This window comes from Saimiri boliviensis, chromosome 1, assembly GCF_048565385.1.
Source record: "Saimiri boliviensis isolate mSaiBol1 chromosome 1, mSaiBol1.pri, whole genome shotgun sequence".
Taxonomy (NCBI): Eukaryota; Metazoa; Chordata; class Mammalia; order Primates; family Cebidae; genus Saimiri; species Saimiri boliviensis.
The window spans coordinates 265,050,194-265,073,705 of NC_133449.1; the positions used below are offsets into that span (position 1 = coordinate 265,050,194).

At 40.8% G+C, this 23,512-nt stretch overlaps 1 protein-coding gene across 6 annotated transcripts in view; it reads right to left on the bottom strand.

The window, feature by feature from the left end:
* Positions 1 to 23,512, bottom strand: part of WDR70 (WD repeat domain 70) — a 438,306-nt gene that overhangs the window by 389,384 nt on the left and 25,410 nt on the right. For all 6 annotated transcript variants that reach the window (XR_012513868.1, XR_012513869.1, XR_012513870.1 and 3 more), the window contains one exon: positions 23,174 to 23,363. Coding sequence is in view for 2 of the 6 variants with exons in the window: in XM_074386536.1 (XP_074242637.1) it covers positions 23,174 to 23,363 (190 nt within the window). In the remaining 4 variants the exon portion in view is untranslated. The remainder of the gene's footprint in view (positions 1 to 23,173; positions 23,364 to 23,512) is intronic.

Sequence of the window (23,512 nt, forward strand, 5' to 3'; positions counted from 1 at the left end):
AAACAAAAAGGAGGCCACATCTCTTCCCATTAATTTTCCTCTCAGAATTCATATTCTTGCTCTTACATCTCACTGGCCAGAACTAAGCCAGAGTCAGGCTGGGCACGGTGGTTCACGCCTATAATCCCAGCACTTTGGGAGGCCGAGGCAGGAGGTACATGACATCAGGATTTCGAGACCAGCCTGACCAACATAGTGAAACCCCATCTCTTAAAAAAATAAAAATAAAATAATAAATAAAAAATAAAAAAAGCCACAGAGCCATAGCTAGCTACAAGAGAAGCTGGAAAATATATCTTTTTTTTTTTTTTCTTTTCGAGACAGAGTTTCGCTCTTGTTGCCCAGACTGGAGTGCAGTGGCATGATCTTGACTCACTGCAACCTCCACCTCCACCTCCCAAGTTCAAGTAATTCTCTTGCCTCAGCCTCCTGAATAGCTGGGATTATAGGTGTCTGCCATCATGCCCAGCTGATTTTTTATATTTTTAGTGAAGACGGAGTTTCATCATGTTGGCCAGACTGGTCTCATACTCCTGACCTCAGGTGATCCACCTACCTTGGCCTCCCAAAGTAGAGGGATTACAGGCATGAGCCACCACGCCAGACCATGAAATGTATCTTTTATCCTAAATAGTTAAATGTTGAGAATCCTATCAGGAATAAAAAGAGAATGTATGTGTGTGTGTGCATGTGTGTGTGTATGCATGTGTGTATACATATGTGTATGTACATATACACATAGGTCTATAAGAATATGTCTATGTGTGCATGAATCAATGAATTGACATGTGTTTCTTTTTAGAGAGTTCAAAAATCCAGATATAACTGAGCGTGGTGGCTCATGCCTATAATTCCAACATTTTGGGAGACCAAGGCAGAAAAATCACTTAAACCCGTGAGTTTGAGACCAACCTGGGCAATACAGCAAAACCCCATCTCTGCACTTTGGGGGGCCGAATGGGCAGATCACCTGAGGTCGGGCGTTTGAGACCAGTCTGACCGACATGGAAAAACCCCATCTTTACTAAAAATACAAAATTAGAGGGGCGTGGTGACACATGTCTATAAACCCAGCTACTCCGGAGGCTGAGGCAGGAGAATCGCTTGAATCCAGGAGGCGGAGGTGGCGGTGAGCTGAGATCACACCACTGCACTCCAGCCTGGGCAACAAGAGTGAAACTCCATCTCAAAAATACATATATATATATATGTGTGTGTGTGTGTGTGTATAGATAAATTAGCTGGGCATAGTAGTACATACCTGTATTCCCAGCTACTCAGGAGGCTGAAGTGGGATTGTTTAAGCCTGGAAGGTCAAGGCTACAGTGAGCTGTGACTGTACTACTGTACTCCAGTCTGGCAACAGAGACCCCATCTCAAAAAAAAAAAAAAAAGAAAGAAAGAAAAAGAAAAAGAAAAGAACCTAGATTAGGCTATAAAGCAACTACTGTTAGGTAGATACGTTATTTAGTCTCCCAAAAAAACAGCCTCAATAGATCACATCTCTCAGTAGTCACACCCTTGTATTGTCTTCTATGCTGAATCATCAAGCAAGAAGTCTGGATACACTGTTGGAAAGACTAGAGAGAGAGAAGGTACTTTCCCCGAGTTTCAGCCGAGCCAGCCTTCCAGCTGTCCCCCCAAGGCACCAGCTATGTAACTAAGGCCATGGTGGGCATGCTACAGGCTAACGGCAGCTACACGAGAGGTTTGAAGTAGTATCAGAAGAAACAGCTAAATTCCAGTCAACTCATAGTCATGAGAAAAATTACAAAGGCTGTTCTTTTAAGTCATTAAATTAAGGTGGTTTGTTACAAAGAAGTAGATAACTGAAACAGATCTTTTGATCTGGTGGGAAAAAAAACTGTCAAGTAATCTCACAGAATCTGCATTACTGCTTAAAGTTAAAATAACTACACTTTGGCCAGGCACGTTGGCTCAAGCCTGTAATCCCAGCACTTTGGGAGGCCAAGGCGGGTGGATCACGAGGTCAAGAGATCGAGACCATCCTGGTCAACATGGTGAAACCCCGTCTCTACTAAAAATACAAAAAATTAGCTGGGCATGGTGGCGCGTGCCTGTAATCCCAGCTACTCAGGAGGCTGCAACAGGAGAATTGCCTGAACCCAGGAGGCAGAGGTTGCGGTGAGCCGAGATCGCGCCATTGCACTCCAGCCTGGGTAACAAGAGTGAAACTGTGTCTCAAAAATAAAAAATAAAATAAATAAAATAATTACTTTGTCATTAAATATAATAAAGATGCTTCTCATTTTGTGTCTCTATAATTCTGACACAATTGACCACACATTTTTTCCTAAAACAACCTTCCTTTTGGTTTCCATGACACTAATTTACCTTCTACCTCCTTCTTGGCCACCTGTGCAGGATCTTCCTTCTCTAGGCTCCCTCTCGGGGTTTTGTCCTAGGCTTTCTACTCATCTTGAACATTCTCCTGTCATATTCTTGTTCATTCTCAGAGCTTCAAAAGCCATCCATATGCGGACAATTCTAAAATCTATAATCTCAGGCTATACGTCTCTCAAAAACAAATTATTTCTAGCTGTCATCAGGATGCTTTTGCCTGGATGTCTCAGAAATACCTCAACTTAATTGTCCAAAACTGAATTTACAATCTTCCCCATCACTCAGCCTCCAAATTCTGTTCATCCAGTTTTCTAGCTCACAACCAGTACCACTATCTACCAACTACAAAACTAATAATCTCAATGAGTCACTCTCACCACACATTTATAATCAATTATCAAATCATTTCCATTTTAAAAAACATATTTCAAATTATGCCATTACTAAGCTCAAAAATCAGCATAATTATACACAAACTAAGGCTTAGCGAAAAAAGAAAAAAAAAAAAGCATAAAAGGAAAAGCCTTTACAATGGCCTCCAAGTCTTCCTGTTAGTGCTCTGATGTTAGTCATCTCTTACTTCTCTCCCTCCTGTTCACTCTGTTCTAGCCATACTCACCTAAGAGCTGTTTTCATGAACATGCCGGGCATATTCCTGTCTTCGGGCCTTTGCACTGGCTGTTCCTTACGCCTGCACTGTTCTCGCAGATATCTACATGGTCAAGTCCTATTTCAAGTCTTCTCAATGGTCATCTTTTGAAGGAAGTCTACCTTGACCGCCCTATTTTAAATTACAACCTGTCTCCCAATTAGCACTTCTGATCCATGTTATCGCGCTCCACATCTTCCCTTTACCTATAGCATTTATAGCTTTCTATTGTTTATGTTTATCTTTTTTGTTGTGTTTTTGAGACAGGGTCTCACTCTGTCACCCAAGCTGGAGTACAGAGGCACAATCACGGTTCACTCACTGTAGCTTCAACTGCCCCAGACTTAGATGATCCTTCCACATCAGCCTCATGAGTAGCTGGGACCAAAGGCCTACACCACCATGCACAGCTAATTTTTCTATTTTTTGTAGAGACAGTGTTTTGCCATGCAGGCTGTTCTTGAATTCCTAGGCTCAAGTGAGCCACACCCACCTTAGCCTCCCAAAGTGCTGGGTTTACAGGTGTGAGCTACCATACTCAGCTTTTATTTATTACCTATTTCTCCCTATTAGAATGCAAGTTCCATAAAAGCAAGATTTGTCTGTTTTGTTCTCTGATGTACCTACGCACCCAGAACCATGTTCAGCTTATAGTAGGCACACATAAAAAATGCTTTTTTGACAAAAAAGCTGGAAAAATTACAAATTAAATAAAATTATAACTATGAAACAAATAAAATGTTAATTCACATCAACACAGTTAATTTCATGAGTGATAGTCTGTTGGAACTGCATTGTTGTCTAGGCATGGTGGCTCACACCTGTAATCTCAGCACTTTGGGAAGTGAGACAGAAGAACTGCTTGAGGTCAGGAGTCCAAGTCCATCTTGGGCAACAGAGCAAGACCCCATCTCTACAAAAACAAAAATAAAAAAATTAGCCAGGCATGGTGGCACGCATCTTAGTCTCAGCTACTCAGCAAGCAGAGGCGGGAGGATCACTTGAGCCTGGAAGCTTGAGGCTGAAGTGAGCCATGATCACACCACTGTACTCCAGCCTGGACAACAAAGCAAGACCCTGTCCCTTTAAAAAAAAAAAAAATAGAAAAAAACTAAATTGTCACTTGCAAAGTGCAGTACCGATGCCTCCATCTAGCATGTCTTTTGGTCAATGAGATCCATCTAGGAGCCTTTATAATTATATTAAGTGTTACTGTGTGCCGTCTGGGCAATTCTAAGAACTGCTAACCATATACAGACATTTAACACTTTAATTCCAAAAACAGACAAGCACCAGTATATTTATAAATAGATAAATGTCTTTTTTTTTTTTTTTTTTTTTGAGATGGGAGTCTCACTCTGATGCCCAGGCTGGAATGCAGTGGCATCATCTCGGCTCACTGCAACCTCTGCCTCCCAGGTTCAGGCAATTCTCCTGCCTCAGCCTCCCAAGTAGCTGGGATTATAGGCATGCGCCACTTGTCCCGGATGATTTTTTTGTATTTTTAGTAGAGGTGGGGTTTCACCATGTTGGCTAGGCAGGTCTCGAACTCCTGACGTCAGATGATCCACCAGTCTCGGCCTCCCAAAGTACGGGGATTACAGGTGTGAGCCACCTTGCCCAGCCTATAAATAGAAAACTCTGTTTTAAAAAATGTTTAATAGCTTTGTTGGTGCTGCTTTTCGATGTACGTATGCTATTATACCAATATGGCACTTTAAAAAAATAAAATGTAGGCCGGGCGCGGTGGCTCAAGCCTGTAATCCCAGCACTTTGGGAGGCCAAGGCGGGTAGATCACGAGGTCAAGAGATCGAGACCATCCTGGTCAACATAGTGAAACCCTGTCTCTACTAAAAATACAAAACATTAGCTGGGTATGGTGGTGCGTGCCTGTAATCCCAGCTACTCAGGAGGCTGCAACAGGAGAATTGCCTGAACCCAGGAGGCGGAGGTTGCGGTGAGCCAAGATCGCGCCATTGCACTCCAGCCTGGGAAACAAGAGCGAAACTCCGTCTCAAAATAAATAAATAAATAAATAAAAATAAAATGTATTTAAATACATACTGTAAAATCATAAGTAATAGGAAAATACCTAACTCCACTGCAACCTACAGCTTGCAGGTTCAAGCAATTCTCCTGCCTCAGCCTCGCAAGTAGCTAGGATTACAGTCACCTGCCACCATACCTAGCTAATTTGTTGTATTTTTAGTAGAGATGGAGTTTCGCCATGTTGGCCAGGCTGGTCTCAAAATCCTGATCTCAGGTGATCCACCACACCCAGCCTAAATTCAGTTTTTTAAAAAGGAAGCTTTAAGGTAAAATGAAACATGAGTTAAAGATAATGCCACCACACCCAGCAAGAAGGTGAGGGCCTATGTAGGAAGACATAAAGAAATGAAATAGGAAAAGAGAAAGGAAAGTGAAAGACTTTAAAAAAGGAACATTCCATTACTTCATAGAAATTAACTGGGCCCATCACAGTGGCTCACACCTGTAATCCCAGCACTTTGGGAGGCCAAGGCAGGAAGATCCCTTGAGGCCAGGAGTCTGGACTGGCCAACATGGTGAAACCCCATCTCTACTAAAAGTACAAAAATTAGCAAGTGCCTGTAATTGCAGCTACCCGGGAGACTGAGGAAGGAGAATTGCTTGAACCTGGGAGATGGAGGTTGCAGTGAGCCAAGCCGAGATCGCCACCACTGCACTCCAGCCTGAATGACAAAGAGAGACTGTCTCAAAAAAAAAGAAGAAGAAAAAGTATTGACGGTAGCAAATATCCTTGGGTAACAGAAAAAAAAGTTTTTAGAAACTACTAGAACTATCAAGAGACTTTTGAAAAATGAACAAGAGTTCTGTGAATATAGGAGAAGGCATATGACTACAGGAAATGAAACATAGCCAGGCACAGTGGCTCATGCCTGCAATACCAGCACTTTGGGAGGTCGAGGTGGGCAGATCACAAGGTCAGTTAGAGACCAGCCTGGCCAATAGGTGAAACTCTGTCTCTACTAAAAATACAAAAAATTAACCAGGTGTGGTGGCACGCACCTGTCATCCCGGTTACTAAGGAAGCTAAGCAGGAGAATCACTTGAACCCAAGAGGCAGAGGTTGCAGTGAGCCAAGATGGTGCCACTGCACTCCAGCCTGGCAATGGAGCAAGACTCCATCTCAAAAAAAAGTACCCCCATATTCCTCACTGCATTTAAAGTATGCCTTGGATTATCTGCATGACCTAGTCCATCTTCCTCAAAGTATCTTCATTTTGATCCATACTAGCAGTGTCCATTCACATAGCAGATGCACAAAATATTTGTTGAACAAAATAAAAACCACAGCTCAGAGGCAGAAAGAACCTTTGAGAGGATATAAAAGCTTACCTGGAAATGGGAGCCTTAAAAAGACTGCACCGTTTCGACATAACTGTGGCAGGAAAAGCCTAAAAAATGTGCAAGTGTTCCAGTCTATAGAAGCCATTATTTATAAAAGACTCTTTTTTCCTTCTACTATAGACAGGAAAGGGGAAAAAACTGGATTCTTGCCAAAGAGCTTCTATTGCCCCCTAATGTCCATTTTAAAGAATGAGGACCTACACACATTAACAGTTTGGAAACACTAAAGAACATTCACTGGATTTTGGAATACAGCTTCTAGCATCCTCTGCTGACAGATCCTTGCAGGTGTAATTAAACCACTCTGTTTTAAAGGACATTAATTCTACTTTGAAATTAAAATCATTACATTTTCTCACCCCAACTTTTTAAAACTTTAATTGAAGTCACCTTAAATTAAAATTGGTCATTGATCAAATATTGGTACTGACAATGAAAACAAAGATAAAACCCAGCAATTCTGAGAGCCTAATATGAGTCCTACGTTGCACGTTTATATGAATCATCTTATTCTCATATCAATTTCTGAGAACTAAAAGATAATTTTCTCCCGCTTTCAATTCTTCAACCTCTTCCCATGTATCAGGGAAGGAGACTGACTGATATAAGTGGTTGGCAATGACCAAGGCCAAGGGGATGAGATGCCACAGACCAGAAGACAAAGCAGCACAGTGGTGACCCAAACTTGGACTCTCCACCACAGAATGTGCCAGCCAGGGAGTCAGACACAGTTCATGGAAAACAGGTGCTCACAACCAGAAAGTTGCTGTTACATCCAGCCTTTAGTTACCGTCATAAAAATCCAACTTTCCATTTTCTGTAGTAATGGGAAACAAAATAGCAAAGATAATGAAAATCCTCAGTAATCCCAAAGTCTCTATTTAATTTTGAGTTACGACCCCCTTCATCTTAAAAAAAAAAAAATTAGAATAATAAACAATAGGAATGTTAAAAGATTTTTCACCTCTTTTTCTGATCCTTCAGACTTGAATTTTTTTTTACTTAGCTCCAAGAAAAATAATCATAATCCTTCAAATTATACTGGAAAGAACAATTTTATTACCATTATAGATAAGCAAAATGGAATAAAGAATAGTAAGAAAAACAAGTTTGTTATCAAAAGAAATTAACATTTTTAATATACTGCCTTTTAACACTAAACCCCTCTACTAACTAGTAACTGGAGTAAAATACATATAGGAAACAAAGAAATTAGTCACAGTTGGACAGTGTAGTTTATAATATACCTACTAGTAAGTACTCTGATAATTTTGTTTCCAATTATAAAGCTATCAAAAAATCTTTTTTTTTTTTTTAATCAAGATGGGGTCTCATTCTGTTGCCCAGGCTGGAGTACAGTGGCATGCTATCAGCTCACTACAACCTCTGCCTCCCAGATTCAAGCGATTCTTGTGCCTCAGCCTCCCAAGTAGCTGGAATTACGGGCGCACGCCACCATGCCCAGCTAATTTTTGTATTTGTAGTAGAGACAGGGTTTTGCCATGTTGGCCAGGCTAGTCTTGAACTCCTGACCTCAGATGATCTGCCTGCCTTGGCCTCCCAAAGTGCTGGAATTAAAAATGTGAGCCACTGTGTCTAGCCACCCAAAAAAGATCATTTTTAAACAAATATTGTAACTAGGAAGGGGCACACAGAACTATGTATAGGAATGACGGAAATGTTCTATACCTTCTTTGAGATGGTGATTACACACAATATACACAACTGTCAAAACTCACCTTTAAGATCTATGCACATTATTATATTAAATTACACCTTAAAAGCAGGGTGAGCTCACACCTTTCACCCAGCACTTTGGGAAGCCAAGACAGGAGAGCTGCTTGAGGCCAGGAGTTTGAGACCAGCCTGGGCAACACGGCAAGACCTCACTCATCTCCACAAAATAAAAATAAAAACAAATACTAGACCTCAATTAAAAACAATCACACTTAAAGAACACTACTGTGGGAAAGAAAGTTAAAAAAAAAAAAAAAAAAACACTTTTTAGAAAGTATTGTGTGGACTGTTTTAAGGAAAGAAAACCACAACTTTTTCTGACTCATTTGCCAGGTAGGTTCATAAGCTATCAAAATAAAGGATAAAGTTATAATCTATAAATTTAATTAATTAAGTAATCTCTATCTTGAGGCAGCTCTTGTAATTATTAAACTAAATGTATCTAAATTGTAAGGGTAGAGCAAGGCATATATAATGATTCTTACAGAAATAGATGTTTATTTAATTTCTAAGCTCACAATTCATTTGTTCATACTTACATACCTACTTCAATTTTCCAAACAGAAACTAAGGGCTATGCGTCATTTAAAAAAAAAACACACATTTAAATGTCACAAGCTTTTTAATTATAAAAACCTAAAATGTTCAATTCCATTTGGCAAATATTTACTCTGTATATCCCACTTATAAGGTATTGCATTACAAAATACAGGAGTTTTTTTAAATTACCATACCTTTTATATAAAAGTTCCTGCACTTGAGGATATATGATTGTAAAAGAAAGGCAAGGGAGTTAGGACAAGCACACAAATAATGATTTAACAAGAAGCCAGAAACCAAGCCTGGGAAGTAGCACATACTGCTGGCATCTGGAGAGGTTGCTTAGAGGAAATCACATTTCAAATGGTCTCTAAAGGGTGAACAGAATTTTAACTAGCAGAAACTGGAGGAATGAGAAAGTAGCATTAAAGTTTTGATCAGTACTTAAGTCAAAACTAGCAGACTCAGGCCAGGCGCAGTGGCTCACAACTATAATCACAGCACTTTAGGAGGCCAAGGCAGGCAGATTGCTTGAGCCCAGGAGATCGAGACCAGCCTGGGCAACATGGCAAGACCTTGTCTCTAAAAAAGAAAAAAAAAAAAAAACTAACAAACTCCAAGCTGGGTGGAGTCACATTCGCCTGTAGTCCTAGCTACTCAGGGGTCTTAGGCAGAAGCACTGCTTGAGCCCCAGAGTTTTATACCAGCCTGTGCAACATAGCAAAACCCCATCCCTTAAAAACAAAAAAACTAGCAGACCTCTTTGTCAGAGAAAATGAATGGGCAAAATAGGGATTGGTGAGGTCTGAAACATTTACGTATCAGGTCTTATATATTTATCTATTGTGATGAAAGATTTGACATGTCTTTGAAAAAATATTCTGAATTACTGATAGAGCCACTGCTAATTGAGGAATGAAATCATAATAGTTGTGAAAAATAATAGAAAAGAGTGAATGACTAAGACATTCTCTTAGGAAAAAAAAAAAAAAAAAATGCCAGTTTCAGGCCGGCACAGTGGCTCACACCTGAATCCCGGCACTTTGGGAGGCTAAGGAAGGCTGATCATAAGGTCAGGAGTTCGAGACCAGCCTGACCAACATGGTGAAACCCCACTCTACTAAAAATACAAAAATTAGTTGGGCATGGTGGAACACGCCTGTAATCCCAGCTATTCAAGAGGCAGGAGAATCACTTGAACCCAGGAGGCAGCGCTTGCAGTGAGCCAAAATAGTGCCACTGCAGCGCTTGCAGTGAGCCAAAATAGTGCCACTGTAGCCTGGGCAATAAAGCGAGACTCGGTCTCAAAAAAAAAAAAAAAGGGAAAAAACAGTTTCTTAGCCGGGCATAGTGGCTCATGCCTGTAATCCCAGCTGGAAGACCGAAGTAGGTGGATCACCTGATGTCAGGAGTTGGGGACCAACCTGGCCAATATGGTGAAAACCCCGTCTCTACTAAAAATACAAAAATTAGCTGGGCATCATGACACATGCCTGTAATCCCAGCTACTACAGAAGCTGAGGCAGGAGAACCACTTGAACCTGGGAGTCAGAGGTTGTTGTGAGCCAAGATCATGCCACTGTACTCCATCCTGGATAACAAGAGCGAAATTCCACCTCAAAAGAAAAAAAAAGGCCAGTTTCTCACATTTGTTAGTGGAAGGGAAAAAAAAAAAAGGCAGTTTCGATACCTTCATTTCCTTTATGAGTGCTTCAGTAGTCCTCGATATAAACAAACCTGACAGATACAGTCAAGCTTGACTAAAATCTCAGCTGAGGCTAGTCTTATGGAATCTTCCCTTAATAAAATAAACCAAAAAGATTACACCTCATTTCTGAAGAGAAACAGTAGAATAACTACATAGCAGAACCAGAGAGGCACAAATGAATTCAGATGGAATTCAGCTGGGCATGGTGGCTCACGTAATCCCAGCACTTTGGGAGGCTGAGCCAGATGGATCCAGACCAGCCTGCCCAGCATGGTAAAACTCCACCTACTAAAAATACAAAAATTAGCTGGGTGTGATGGCAGGCCCTGTAATCCTAGCTAGGCAGGAGAATCGCTTGAACCCAGGAGGCAGAGGTTGCAGTGAGACAAGATCGCACCATTGCACTCCAGCCTTGGTGACAAGACAAAACTCTGTCTAAAAAATAATAAAAATAAAATTCATGCATGTTAATACTATGATCAAATCCTAAGGGTTTAACGACTGCATTAGTGCCAATAAACTTTACACTTTTTATTCCTTTGGAGAAAGGTAGCTAATTAATGTTGACGCATATGAAATAAAATCAAATAAGCATGTATGCTATATGTTATATATATAATACACACACATACAAGTGTAATATTAAAGAACCATTCATGATGGCTAAAAAGACCCCAAAAAAATCCAAAGTAAACAAATAACTTGTCATTGCTGTAACTGAACGCAACAAATATTGAATACAGATACTTACTGCTTAGTTGCTAATTGCCCCTTATCATCCATTCTTTGTACTGGAAGCATTAAATTTTAGGTAGACTCCTGGCCTCCAAAAAAAAAAAAAAACTACTACAGTTCTCAAGATAAACAAAGATACAAAGTTCAAAATGAGGAGACTTCTTTATCCTCATCCCTCTACCTTTTTTTTTTTTTTTGATACAAGTGTCTCAATCTGATGCCTAGGCAGGAGTGCAGTAGCCTGATCTCAGTTCACTGGAACCTCTACCTCCAGGGTTCAAGTAATTCTCCTGCCTTAGTCTCCTAAGTAGCTGGGATCACAGGAGCACGTCACCACCCAGGCTAATTTTTCTGTATTTTTAGTAGAGATAGGGTTTCACCATGTTGGTCAGGTTGGTCTGGAACTCCCAACTTCAGGCGATCCATGAATCCAGCCTTCCAAAGTGCTGGGATTACATGCGTAAGCCACTGCATTTGGCCTTCTCCTTCTACCTTCTTGCTGACAAAAATGCAAAAGGCAAAAGCCTGTATATTGAAGATGGTAGAAAAAAAGACAGAAGTAGACAAGATCTGAGATATTCTGGACCTGCCAACTAGTTCTGTTCCATTTAACTCCTGATTCATTAGTATGAGAAAGAGAAAAGACTTCTATCTTGTCTAAGCCACTGTTCTTTTGCAACTTCTGTCACTGGCAGACAAATTAATAATGTACTAACTAATGTGTATTTAAAAGAGGCTCCAGGCTGAATTCCACAGGCTTCAAAATATGGGAGGCAACATAATACTGTTAAAAGTATGGTTAGGCCAGGCACAGTGGCTAACCTGCCTGTGGCTCACACCTGTAATCCTAGCACTTAGGGAGGCCAAGGCAGGAGGATCTCACAAAGCCAGAAGTTTGAGACCAGCCTAAGCAATGTAGCAAGACCCCATTTTTACAAAAGCAAACAAACAGACAAACAAAAAGTGTAAAAGAAAAAAAAAAGCACAGATAGCCTAGGTATGCATAACAATTCTGTCACTTTATAGCTAGATTTAAGTAGGCAAATACATAAATTGGACTAATTATTTAACCTCTGTAGAAAAATTTGAGAAATATTTACCAATTATTTAATGGTACTGACTTATTTAAATTTTTTTAAAAATGGAATCTCACCATCACCCAGCCTGGATTATGGTGGTGTGATTTCAGCTGACTGCAACCTCCGCCTCCCAGGCTCAAGTGATCCTCCCACCTTAGCCTCCCAAGTAACTGGGACCACAGGTGCTCACTACCACATTCGGCTAATTATATTTTGTATTTTTGGTAGGGATAGGGTTTTGCCATGTTGATCAGGCTGGTCTTGAACTCCTGAGTTCAGGTGATCTGCCCACTTTGACCTCCCAAAGTGCTGAGATTAGAGATGTGAGCCACTGCACCAGCCTGACTTAAATATTTTATGTATTGAAAAGCTTTATACGTCCTTTATATATCAGGCCTATCTCTCCCTAACTTTATTTCCTTTTTTGAGAGTCCCCAGGCTGGAGTACAGCAGCAAGATCATGGCTGGCTCACTGCAATCTCAAACTCCTGGACTACACCTAATGCCATTATTCCTGTTGTGAAAAAGTTATCTTTCACATTTAATACTTTAAACTGAGCATTATTATATATATATATATATATATTTTTTTTTTTTTTTTTTTTTTTTTTTTTTGAGACGGAGTTTCGCTCTTGTTACCCAGGCTGGAGTGCAATGGCGCGATCTCGGCTCACTGCAACCTCCGCCTCCCGGGTTCAGGCAATTCTCCTTCCTCAGCCTCCTGAGTAGCTGGGATTACAGGCATGTGCCACCATGCCCAGCTAATTTTTTTGTATTTTTAGTAGAGACGGGGTTTCACCATGTTGACCAGGATGGTCTCAATCTCTCGACCTCGTGATCCACCCGCCTCGGCCTCCCAAAGTGCTGGGATTACAGGCTTGAGCCACCACGCCCGGCCTTTTTTTTTTTTTTTTGAGACGGAGTTTCACTCTCGTTACCCAGGCTGGAGTGCAATGGCGCGATCTCGGCTCACCGCAACCTCCGCCTCCTGGGCTCAGGCAATTCTCCTGCCTCAGCCTCCTGAGTAGCTGGGATTATAGGCACGCGCCACCATGCCCAGCTAATTTTTTGTATTTTTAGTAGAGACGGGGTTTCACCATGTTGACCAGGTTGGTCTCGATCTCTCGACCTTGTGAGCCACCCGCCTCGGCCTCCCAAAGTGCTGGGATTACAGGCTTGAGCCACCACGCCCGGCTAAACTGAGCATTATTAAATGAATCTGTTACAACAGTTTTGATTAGTCCCTTTTGTTTCAGGTAGAGTCATATAAACTACACCAATATTCCCACCTCTTCCTTACAATGCAGTCTTGATCATTTTAGTTTAATTTGCAAAAATGTCAAAGATAATATTAAATAATATAATTGTTATCTCTTTTGGTCCTTAATTTTGCATAGCACTGACTGTTGGTGTGAAGCATGAGTGAATTACTTAACATGATATGAAAGTTTCCTTTTAGTTTCAGTTTTTTATTAGAAATCATGTTAAATTTGTTTTTCAATTCCTCTTTTGCTATCTATTGAAATAAATGACCATGATGATAATAGCTAACACTGAACACTTTAAATACTACGTATTATTCTAAGGGTTCTATATACATTCATTCACTCATTTAATCCAGCCACACAATTTGAGTGGAGAATTTTATCAGTCCCATTTTATAGAGGAGGAAAGACAGACAGAGGTTAAATCATGTGCCAAAAATCACACAGCTTTAAAGTGAAGGAGCCCCATTTGGCTCCAGAACTCACTCTCTTAATCACTATTCTACATTGCCTCCCTGTATATATATTTTGCTACTTTTCCACTATAGTAGTCTATACAAGAATAGAAGCTGGCAGACTTTGGTGGCTACTTACACTGAACTGACATGCTATTAGACTAACGTGATAGTAATGGAGACAGAGAAGTGGAGAGATCTGGTAACTTCAAGACAGAGCTAGTAAGACTTAATAGATTCAAGATTTGATGTGAGGTATGAGGGAAAGAAAGGAATGACAGCAACTAGGTTTTCTGACTTATCCAGAACCAGGTTTTATATTAACTTTATTTTATATTTTATATTAACTTTGTTTTATATTAACTTTATTTGTTTTCCTCGGTTTTCCTACTCCCCCCCTTCCTTCTTCCAGATCTATGCCTTCTTATGCATTTCACTTCATTAAATCATTTTGGTTTTTTTGGGTTGTTTTGTTTTGTTTTGAGATGGAGTTTCACTCTTGTTGTCCAGGCTGCAACGGCATGATCTTGGCTCACCGCAACCTCTGCCTCTGGGTTCAAGCAATTCTCCTGCCTCGGCCTCCTGAGTAGTTGGGATTACAGGCATGCACCACCATGCCCCGATAATTCAGTATTTTTAGTAGGGATGAGGTTTCTCCATGTTGGTCAGGCTGGTCTCGAACTCCCGACCTCTGGTGATCTGACCACCTCAGCCTCCCAAAGTGCTGGGATTACAGGCGTAAGCCATCGCGCCCAGCCTGTTTTCGTTTTTGTTTGACAGTCCCACTCTGTCACTCAGGCTGGAGTGCAACAGTACAATCATGGCTCACTGCAGCCTTGACCTCTCAGGCTCAAGTGATCCTCCCACCTCACTCTCCTGAGTAGCTAGAACTATAGGTGCACACCATCACCTTGGATTGTTCATTTTTTGTAGAGATGGGGGTCTCACTATATTGTCAAGGTTGGTCTCGAACTCCTGGGCTCAAGTGATTCTCTTGCCTGAAGCTCCTAAACTGCTGAGTTTACAGGTGTGAGCCACTGGAACCAGCCCAGTAAGTCCTTTTCAAGACAAGGTAAAGTAACAATAAGTGTATTTACTAGTAGTTAAGATTTCATATTCATGTTTAATACTGTTTTCTTTGGGGTTTTTTCATCTGTTCTAGATTTTTGAATTGAAGTCATAATTGCTTTATGATGAAGGACTATTAGCTTTTTATAATACCAATAATCATTTCTGATTATGGGCACAGCTACAATCAATGCAGAAATTGGAAACGTATAAAAAAGTATAAGGTAGGCCAGGCACGGTAGTTCATGCCTGTAATCCCAGCACGTTGGGAGGCCGAGGTGGGTGAATTGATCACCTGATGTCAAGAGTTCAAGACCATCTGGTCAACATGGTCAAACCTCGTCTCTACTAAAAATATAAAAATCAGCCAGGCATGGTGACACATGCCTGTAATCCAGCTACTCAGAAGGCTGAGGCAGGAGAATTGCTTGAACCCGGGAGGCGGAGGTTGCAGTGAGCCAAGATCACACCATTGTACTCCAGCCTGGGCAACAAGAATGAGACTCCACGTCAAAAAAAAAAAAAAAAGTATAAAGGAAAAAACTATATTATCCTCACTCCCACAATCCATAAGCAAGCAATGGGAGTACTTTGTTCCACACATATGTATCATTTTAATTACTGAAATCATAGTGTCTACTCAGTTTTAAATCCTTTCCTATTGCTACTAAAAACCCTTATTAAACATGTTTAGTGACTGTGTAACATTCTATATGACCACAACACATTTTACTTGTCCTTCTCCCTAATATTAGGTATTAATAGTCTTTCTAATTATTCTAGGTATTAATAGTCTTTCTAATTATTCTAGTATTTTACATATGTTGGTATTTTCAAACATTTTCAGACTTAGAACTCTTTCATCAAGAGAAAACTCTGAGGAAGCCTAACACAAAAACAGAGCTGACCTGGCCAAAAACTGATGTGAGGGACCCCATCCCACCATAACACACCCTCAGCAGGATAATCCCAACACAATCAGAAAACCACAATTATAGATAGTACTGTGATAAAATTTTTGTGCATAAAGCTCTGTCCAGCTTTCATTACTTCCTCTGGATAGAATCTGAAAAAAGGCTATTATTGTGTTTAAAGGAAATGAACAGTTTCCAGGCTCTTGACTCAGTAACATAGTTTCAATAAAAACAATCACAGAAGGAACAGGATTGAAAAACAATTTATTAAATTTGATTTTAAAAAAAAAACTGTCAGAACTACAGGCTTAATTTCCAGAATATCTACACTTTCATGGCCCTTCTGAGAATATAATTATGATTTAATAGGTATAGTAAATTCAGGTACTGCAAGGATATAAAAATGAACGAGATTCAAAAAACCAGGAGCTTACAGCCTCTGCCATGTCATCTTCAGAAGCAATTAAACATTAATGCTTCTAGAGACACTAACATGCATGTATTATAGAAAAAAATATTTTTTCATAAAATACTGATCAAAATATATTAACTCTGAGCTATATGAAAGGGTAAACCAGGCGTCCCCAAACTTTTTACACAGGGGGCCAGTTCCTGTCCCTCAGACCGTTGGAGGGTCACCACATACTGTGCTCCTCTCACTGACCACCAATGAAAGAGGTGCCCCTTCCTGAAGTGCGGCGGGGGGCCAGATAAATGGCCTCAGGGGGCCGCATGCAGCCCGCGGGCTGTAGTTTGGGGATGTCTGGGGTAAACCTTTAAAGTGGCTTCACTATCATGAAAAAGCAACAATTTCATACCCTTTTTTTAAGAAAAAAATATTTTGTAAGCAATATCCCATATCCTTACGTATCCACGAGATGATACAGATCATAATCTAAAGAGGTACCCTAATATATTACCCTATGACCCCAAGTGAGATTAAGTAAACAGCACAACTAGACTGGGAAGAAGTCTACTAGAATAACCTGTGGACCCTTCTGTCATAATACAGAATGCAGGAGTTAATACTGAATCAGTTTCCAGAGTACAGGACCTAAGCATGCATATTTTTTAATTGCACTAAATCTGATTCTTACATGCAAATTAAGAAATACTAGGTTAGCTGGGTGCAGTGGTTCACAACTGCAATCCCAACACTCTGGGAGGCTGTAAGTGGAAGGATCATTTGAAGCCAAGAGTTTAAGGCCACCTTGACAAGACAGCAAGATCCCACTCTACAAAAAAGTATAAAAAGGTAGCCAGGTGTGGTTCTATGCACCTGTAGTCCTAGATACTCAGAATGCTGAGGCAGGAGGATCACTTGAGCCCAAGAGGTTGAAGCTGCAGTGAGCTATGATTACACCACTGCACTCCAGCCTGGTTGAAAGAGCAAGACCCCTTCTCTTCAAAAAAAAAAAAAATTAATTAAAAAAAAAATTTAACACTAGGATAAAGAAAGGTTCCTTTCAAAAACATTATCCCATTAATTTCAACAATATTTGCTAAAATATTTACCACTCAACTATGTGAAAATGGCTGCTTTCAGCCAGGCACGGTGGCTCATGCCTGTAATCCTAGCACTTTGGGAGGCCGAAGCAGGTGGAACACAAAGTCAAGAGATCGAGACCATCCTGGCCAACATGGTGAAACCCGTCTCTACCAAAAAAATACAAAAATTAGCTGGCCATGGAGGTGCGTACCTGTAATTCCAGCTACTTGGGAGGCTGAGGCAGAAGCACTGCTTGAACCCACGAGGGAGAGGTTGCAGTAAGCCGAGCTCACACCACTGCACTCCAGCCTGGCACCTGGCACCTGGCACCTGGCACCTAGCAACAGAGCCAAGTTTTCTGTCTCAAAAAAAAAAAAAAAGAAAAGAAAAAAGAAAAGAAACTGGCTGCTTTCCTATTAAATAGACTGTCTCTCTAAAAAGCCACAGTAATTCTGAATAAAAAACTCAAACTGGGCCGGGCGCGGTGGCTCAAGCCTGTAATCCCAGCACTTTGGGAGGCCGAGGCGGGTGGATCATGAGGTCGAGAGATCGAGACCAACCTGGTCAACATGGTGAAACCCCGTCTCTACTAAAAATACAAAAAATTAGCTGGGCATGGTGGTGCGTGCCTATAATCCCAGCTACTCAGGAGGCTGGGGCAGGAGAATTGCCTGAGCCCAGGAGGCGGAGGTTGCGGTGAGCCGAGATCGCGCCATTGCACTCCAGCCTGGGTAACAAGAGCGAAACTCCGTCTCAAAAAAAAAAAAAACTCAAACTGCATTCAGAAATTGCCAGGTGGAGTCCTGCCTGCTGTGGTGGTTGTTATCCCTAATTTAGGGATTTACTACTATTACTTGCAATGTGACTTGTGTTACAGATAGGTTAATCTTGCTGCAGTGGGGAAAAGGGATTAAAACAGAAGATCCTTGAAGCAAAGAGACCAGCAAAGTCGCTACAGCAAAAGTTTAACTTGGAGAGAGTAAAAGCCTAAGTTTTATCTTAGATGTGTTGAATTTAGAATATTGCTGGAGTTTAAATATGAACATAATTCATGAGCAGTTAGAAACATGGATTGGAGGCCGGGCACAGTGGCTCACACCTGTAATCCCAGCACTTTGGGAAGCCAAAGCAGACAGATCACTTGAGATAAGGAGTTCAAGACCAGCCTGGTCAACATAGTGAAACCCCATCTCTACTAAAAATGCAAAGCAGTAGCTGGGCATGGTGGTGCACACCTGTAATCCCAGCTACTCAGGAGGCTTAAGGCACAAGAATGGCTTGAAGCCAGGAGGTAGACACTGCAGTGAGTCAAGATCATGCCACTGCACTCCAACCTGGGTGACAGAGCCAGACTCTGCCTCAAAAAAAAAAAAAGGGAAGGGGCCAGGTGCAGTGACTCACGCCTGTAATCTGAGCACTTTGGGAGGCCAAGGAGGGTAGATTACCCGAGGTCAGGAGTTCAAGAAAAGCCTGGCCAACATGGTAAAATCTGATCTCTAGTAAAAATACAAAAAATCAGCCGGGTGCAATGGTGGGTGCCTGTAATCCCAGGTACTCAGGAGGCTGAGGCAGGAGAATCGCTTGAATCAGGGAGGTGGAGGTTGCAGTGAGCCGAGACTGCACCATTGCACTCCAGCCTGGATGACAGAGCACGACTCTGTCCAAAAAAGAAAAAAAACTTTAGCCAGGCATGGTGGCTCATGCCTATAATCCCAGCACTTTGGGTGGATGACAAGGTCAGGAGTTCGAGACCAGCCTGGCCAACATGGTGAAACTCCATCTCTACTAAAAATACAATAATCAGCTGGGTGTGGTGCTGCACGCCTGTAATCCTAGCTACTCAGGAGGCTGAAGCAGGAGAATTACTTGAACCTGGAAGGCAGAGGTTGCAGTGAGCTGACATCACACCAGTACTCTAGCCTGGGCAACAGAGCAAGACTCTGTCTCAAAAAAAATTTTAAAAAAAAGAAAAAAAAAAATCTAATCTTTGGCCAGGCAGTGACTCACGCCTATAATTCCAGCACTTTGGGAGGCCAAGGCAGGAGGATTGCTTGAGCCCAGAAATTCGAAACAAGCCTGGGCAACATAATGAAACTTCATCTCTACTAAAAAGATTAAAAAAAAAAAAATTGCTAGGTGTGGTGGCACATGCCTGTACTTGGGAGGTACTTGGGAGGCTGAGGTGGGAGGATCACTTAAGCCCAGGAGGTCAAAGCTGTAGTGAGCTTTGATTGCACTACTATACTCCAGCCTGGGTGACAGATAGAGCCTGTCTCAAAAAACAAACAAACAAAAATAAAAACAACTGTAATCCTCTACAAAGCTTACTCAAATTCCACATCCTCCAGAAAGTATTTCTTCATACTTTCTGGATTTGATCTTATCAGCCTCACCTTTCTACTTTCTCCTAGTAAGAAATCTCAGCCATGTACTAATCAGGTGCAATACCATAGCTGTACTTATATATATTTGGGCCTTTGCTATAGCAGTATTTTTTCTGGCTTGCAATACACTTCTTTCTTCCCTTCTCTGTTTATCAGCCATTAGTCAGCCTTGCAAACCTGTATTAGCTCAGGCAACCATAAACTAAATACCACAGACTGGGTGACTTAAACAATAGAAATTCATTTGCTGACAGGTCTGGCGGCTAGAGGTTCATAACCAAAGTGTGGACAAATGTGGTTTCTGGTGAAACCTTTCATCCTGGCTTATGGAAGACCACTTTCTGCTATGTCCTCACAAAGCCATTCCTCCTTTCCCATCAGGAAGGAGGAGTTAGCACACAATTTCTGCCATCTCTTTTTATAAAAACACTAATTATATCAGATCAGAGCCTTCTGACCTCATTTAACCTTAATTATTCCCTTAGAGGCGCCATCTCTAAATACAGCCACACTGGGGGTTAGGGCTTCAACATATGAATTTTAGAGAGACACATTCAGTCCATTACGAAACCCACTGTCACATTCCTAGCTAAATCTAAATATTACCTACTCTGTGAACTACCCAAAATAAGTAAGAACATCTTCATGTTTCCATAGCAGTTAATGTTTCCATAGCACTCTGGGAACTAAATATGTTTGTTTTTCACTGTCCATGTATGCTAAAAATGAAAATGTTGGACAAGGGTTCAATATTCATTTAATAGGTTAAACTTTGTTCATTTGTATTTTCTAAATCTGTACTCCATTCTGTCTTAACAATTGTGAATCTCTCATTACGACTGTTTATTGTCCATTTCTCCTTGTAATTTTGCCAATTTTTGCTTTATACACTTTGAATGTACTGTTAAATGCATGGAGGTTAAGGACTGCCAAATTTTCCTGCAAAATAAACTGTTCCTTTTAGCATTAAGTAACGTCACTTTTATCATTAACTGGTTTTATGACTTAAATATTTTAGTATCAATTTTATAACATTAATCAGCTATCTTTTGGTTATTTTCCTGCTATATTCTATTGCTTTACATTCAACCTTCCTGTATAATTATGTTTTAGGTATAACACGCATGTTCATCTCAAGCAATTCTCCTGCCTCAGCCTCCTGTCACCAGGTCTGGCTAATTTTTGTATTTTCTTATTAGAGCTGGGGTTTCACCATGTTGGCCAGGCTAGTCTCGAATTCCTGACCTCAAGTGATCAGCATGCCTCAGCCTCCCAAGGTGCTGGGATTACAGGCATTAGCCACCATGCCCAGCCAAAATATTTCAACCTACAGAGATATTTAAAAGCCACTAGAACTGATAAAAGAAAAAATATACAATGGTCGGGTGTAGTGGCTCACGCCTGTAATCCAAACACTTTGGAGGCCAAGGCGGACAGATCACCTGAAGTTGGGAGTTTAAGACCAGCCTGACCAACATGGTGAAACCCCGTCTTAAAAAAAAAAAAAAGAAAAAAATACAATCAACATTGCAATTTCTGGAACTTATTGTAAAACAAAAATTTTAATGAAACTGCCAAATTTACTCTTCTTCTTGTTTCTCTTAATTTTACATATGCACACACAGGAATACATGCGCATGTGCGTGTGTGTATATATATATGTAAATATATATACACACACTATATATCTGTTGTTTCATGTGAAAGAAAAAATACACAAAATTGAAATTAGAAGCTTTATTTGATCAACTACAGAGAGACAGATTGACAAATTTGCTACACTATGTACTGAGCAGGAATATGCAAAGAATATCAATTTTGACAGATTTACAAAAGCTGTTGGTTTCTTTTCTGGTCATTATTTTTCATTTCATTTCATAATTATTACTAAAAATAATTCATCACACGAAGAAGGGAGGTGTTAAAAATTATCTACTTCAGGTATAAATACAAAAAGTACATCATTTCCTTTACCATTTTTTCCTTTCAGTATTTTGGAGGTTATACATTTCTTCTTTTTTTTTAAGATTGAGTCTCACTTTGTCACCCAGGATGGAGTGTGCTATGGTGTGATGTCAACTCACTGTAACCTCCGCCTCCAAGGTTCAAGCAATTCTCATGCCTCAGACTTCCAAGTAGGTGGGATTACAGATGCATGCCACCATAACTAGCTAATTTTTGTATTTTAAGTAGGACAGGGTTTCACCATGTTGGCTAGGCTGGTCTCAAACTCCTAACCTCAAGTGGTCCACCTGCCTTGGCCACCCAAAGTGCTGGGAGCCTGTGAAGGTGAGCCGCCGCACTTGGCCACATTTTATTTCTATTCTTTGGGCAATTACTCTTAAAATTGTAAACTTATAAACTTGGCTTAAACTAATCTAAGGTTAACCAGTATCTCTGGCCTCCTTCCAAGTAATATTCACAAATCAGTGAACTCTGATTTCACTCTCCTGTCTTTCACTTTATTGATAATAATTTTAGATCCACTTTGCTTTTAAATCCCCCCAAATTTACCCATCATCATTATTTACACTCATGCATATGTATATTTAACAAAATGTTTTATCCATTGATTTCTTTTTAACACATTGCTTTCTGTTCTCCATTTATTGAATTGTTTACTTCCTCCAAGTTCTTTCAAGACAGGCTGTCAGTAATAAACTCCACAGTTATTTTCCTGAGGGTTTGGTTGGGGAGGTTTCGAGACAGGGTCTCGCTCTGCTGTCCAGGCTGGAGTTCCGTCCCTTTACCTCACTGCAACCTCTCCCTCCTGGGCTCAAGTGATCCTCCCGCCTCAGCTTCCTGAGTAGCTGAAACCACAGGCACACACCGCAACACCCATCTAATTGTTGCATTTTTGTAGAAATGGGGTTTCACCATGTTGCCCAAGCTGGTTTTGAAGGCCTGGGCTCAAGTGATCCGTCTACCTCAGCCTCCCAACGTCTTGGAATTACAGGTGTGAGCCACTGTCCCTGGCCTTTTCCCTCAGTTTTTTTTTTTTTTTTTAGAGACCAGGTTTCACCACATTGGTCAGGATGGTCTCGATCTCCTGACCTTGTGATCCGCCTGCCTTGGCCTCCCAAAGTGCTGAGGTGAGCCATCGCGCCTGGCCTGTTTTTTTTTCTGTTTGTTTTGTTTTGTTTTGAGACAGAGTCTTGCTCTGTCACCCAGGCTGGAGTGCAGTGGCACAATCTTGGCTCACTGCAACCTCTGCCTCCCAGGTTCAAGTGATTCTCCCACTTCGGCCTTCTGAGTAGCTGAGATTACCGTGCCCAGCCTTTCCTCAGTTTTTAAATTGGCTCTTACTCATAAACAACAGTTTAGCAGAACTGATCTCTACAGTACTTTAAAGATATTACTCCACTGAATTCTTAAATTACCATTGAAATACTTACTTCCTCTTCCTCCTCTTCCTCTTCTTCTTCCTCTGCTTCTTCTTCTTCATTAAGAGGTGGAGGTAAAGGACCAAGGATATCCTCCATAAAATTAAATGGTTTTCCTACCATTGCAGGGGGTAAAGGAGGGCCAATCAACTCATCATCAGAAGAGTCAGAACTCTCTTCACTTTCACTGCTGCTCGTATCCCTGAAAATACAGAAACAGAAACTCTTTGCCTCTGCTGCAATAAAGAGCACACTTTGCAAACAGTATTCATTTCTCAGGAAACCTTTCCTCTCCTTTTAACAACAACTGAGTATGCTTCAGTTTTTAAAATTTGTAGTTTAAGCATTAAA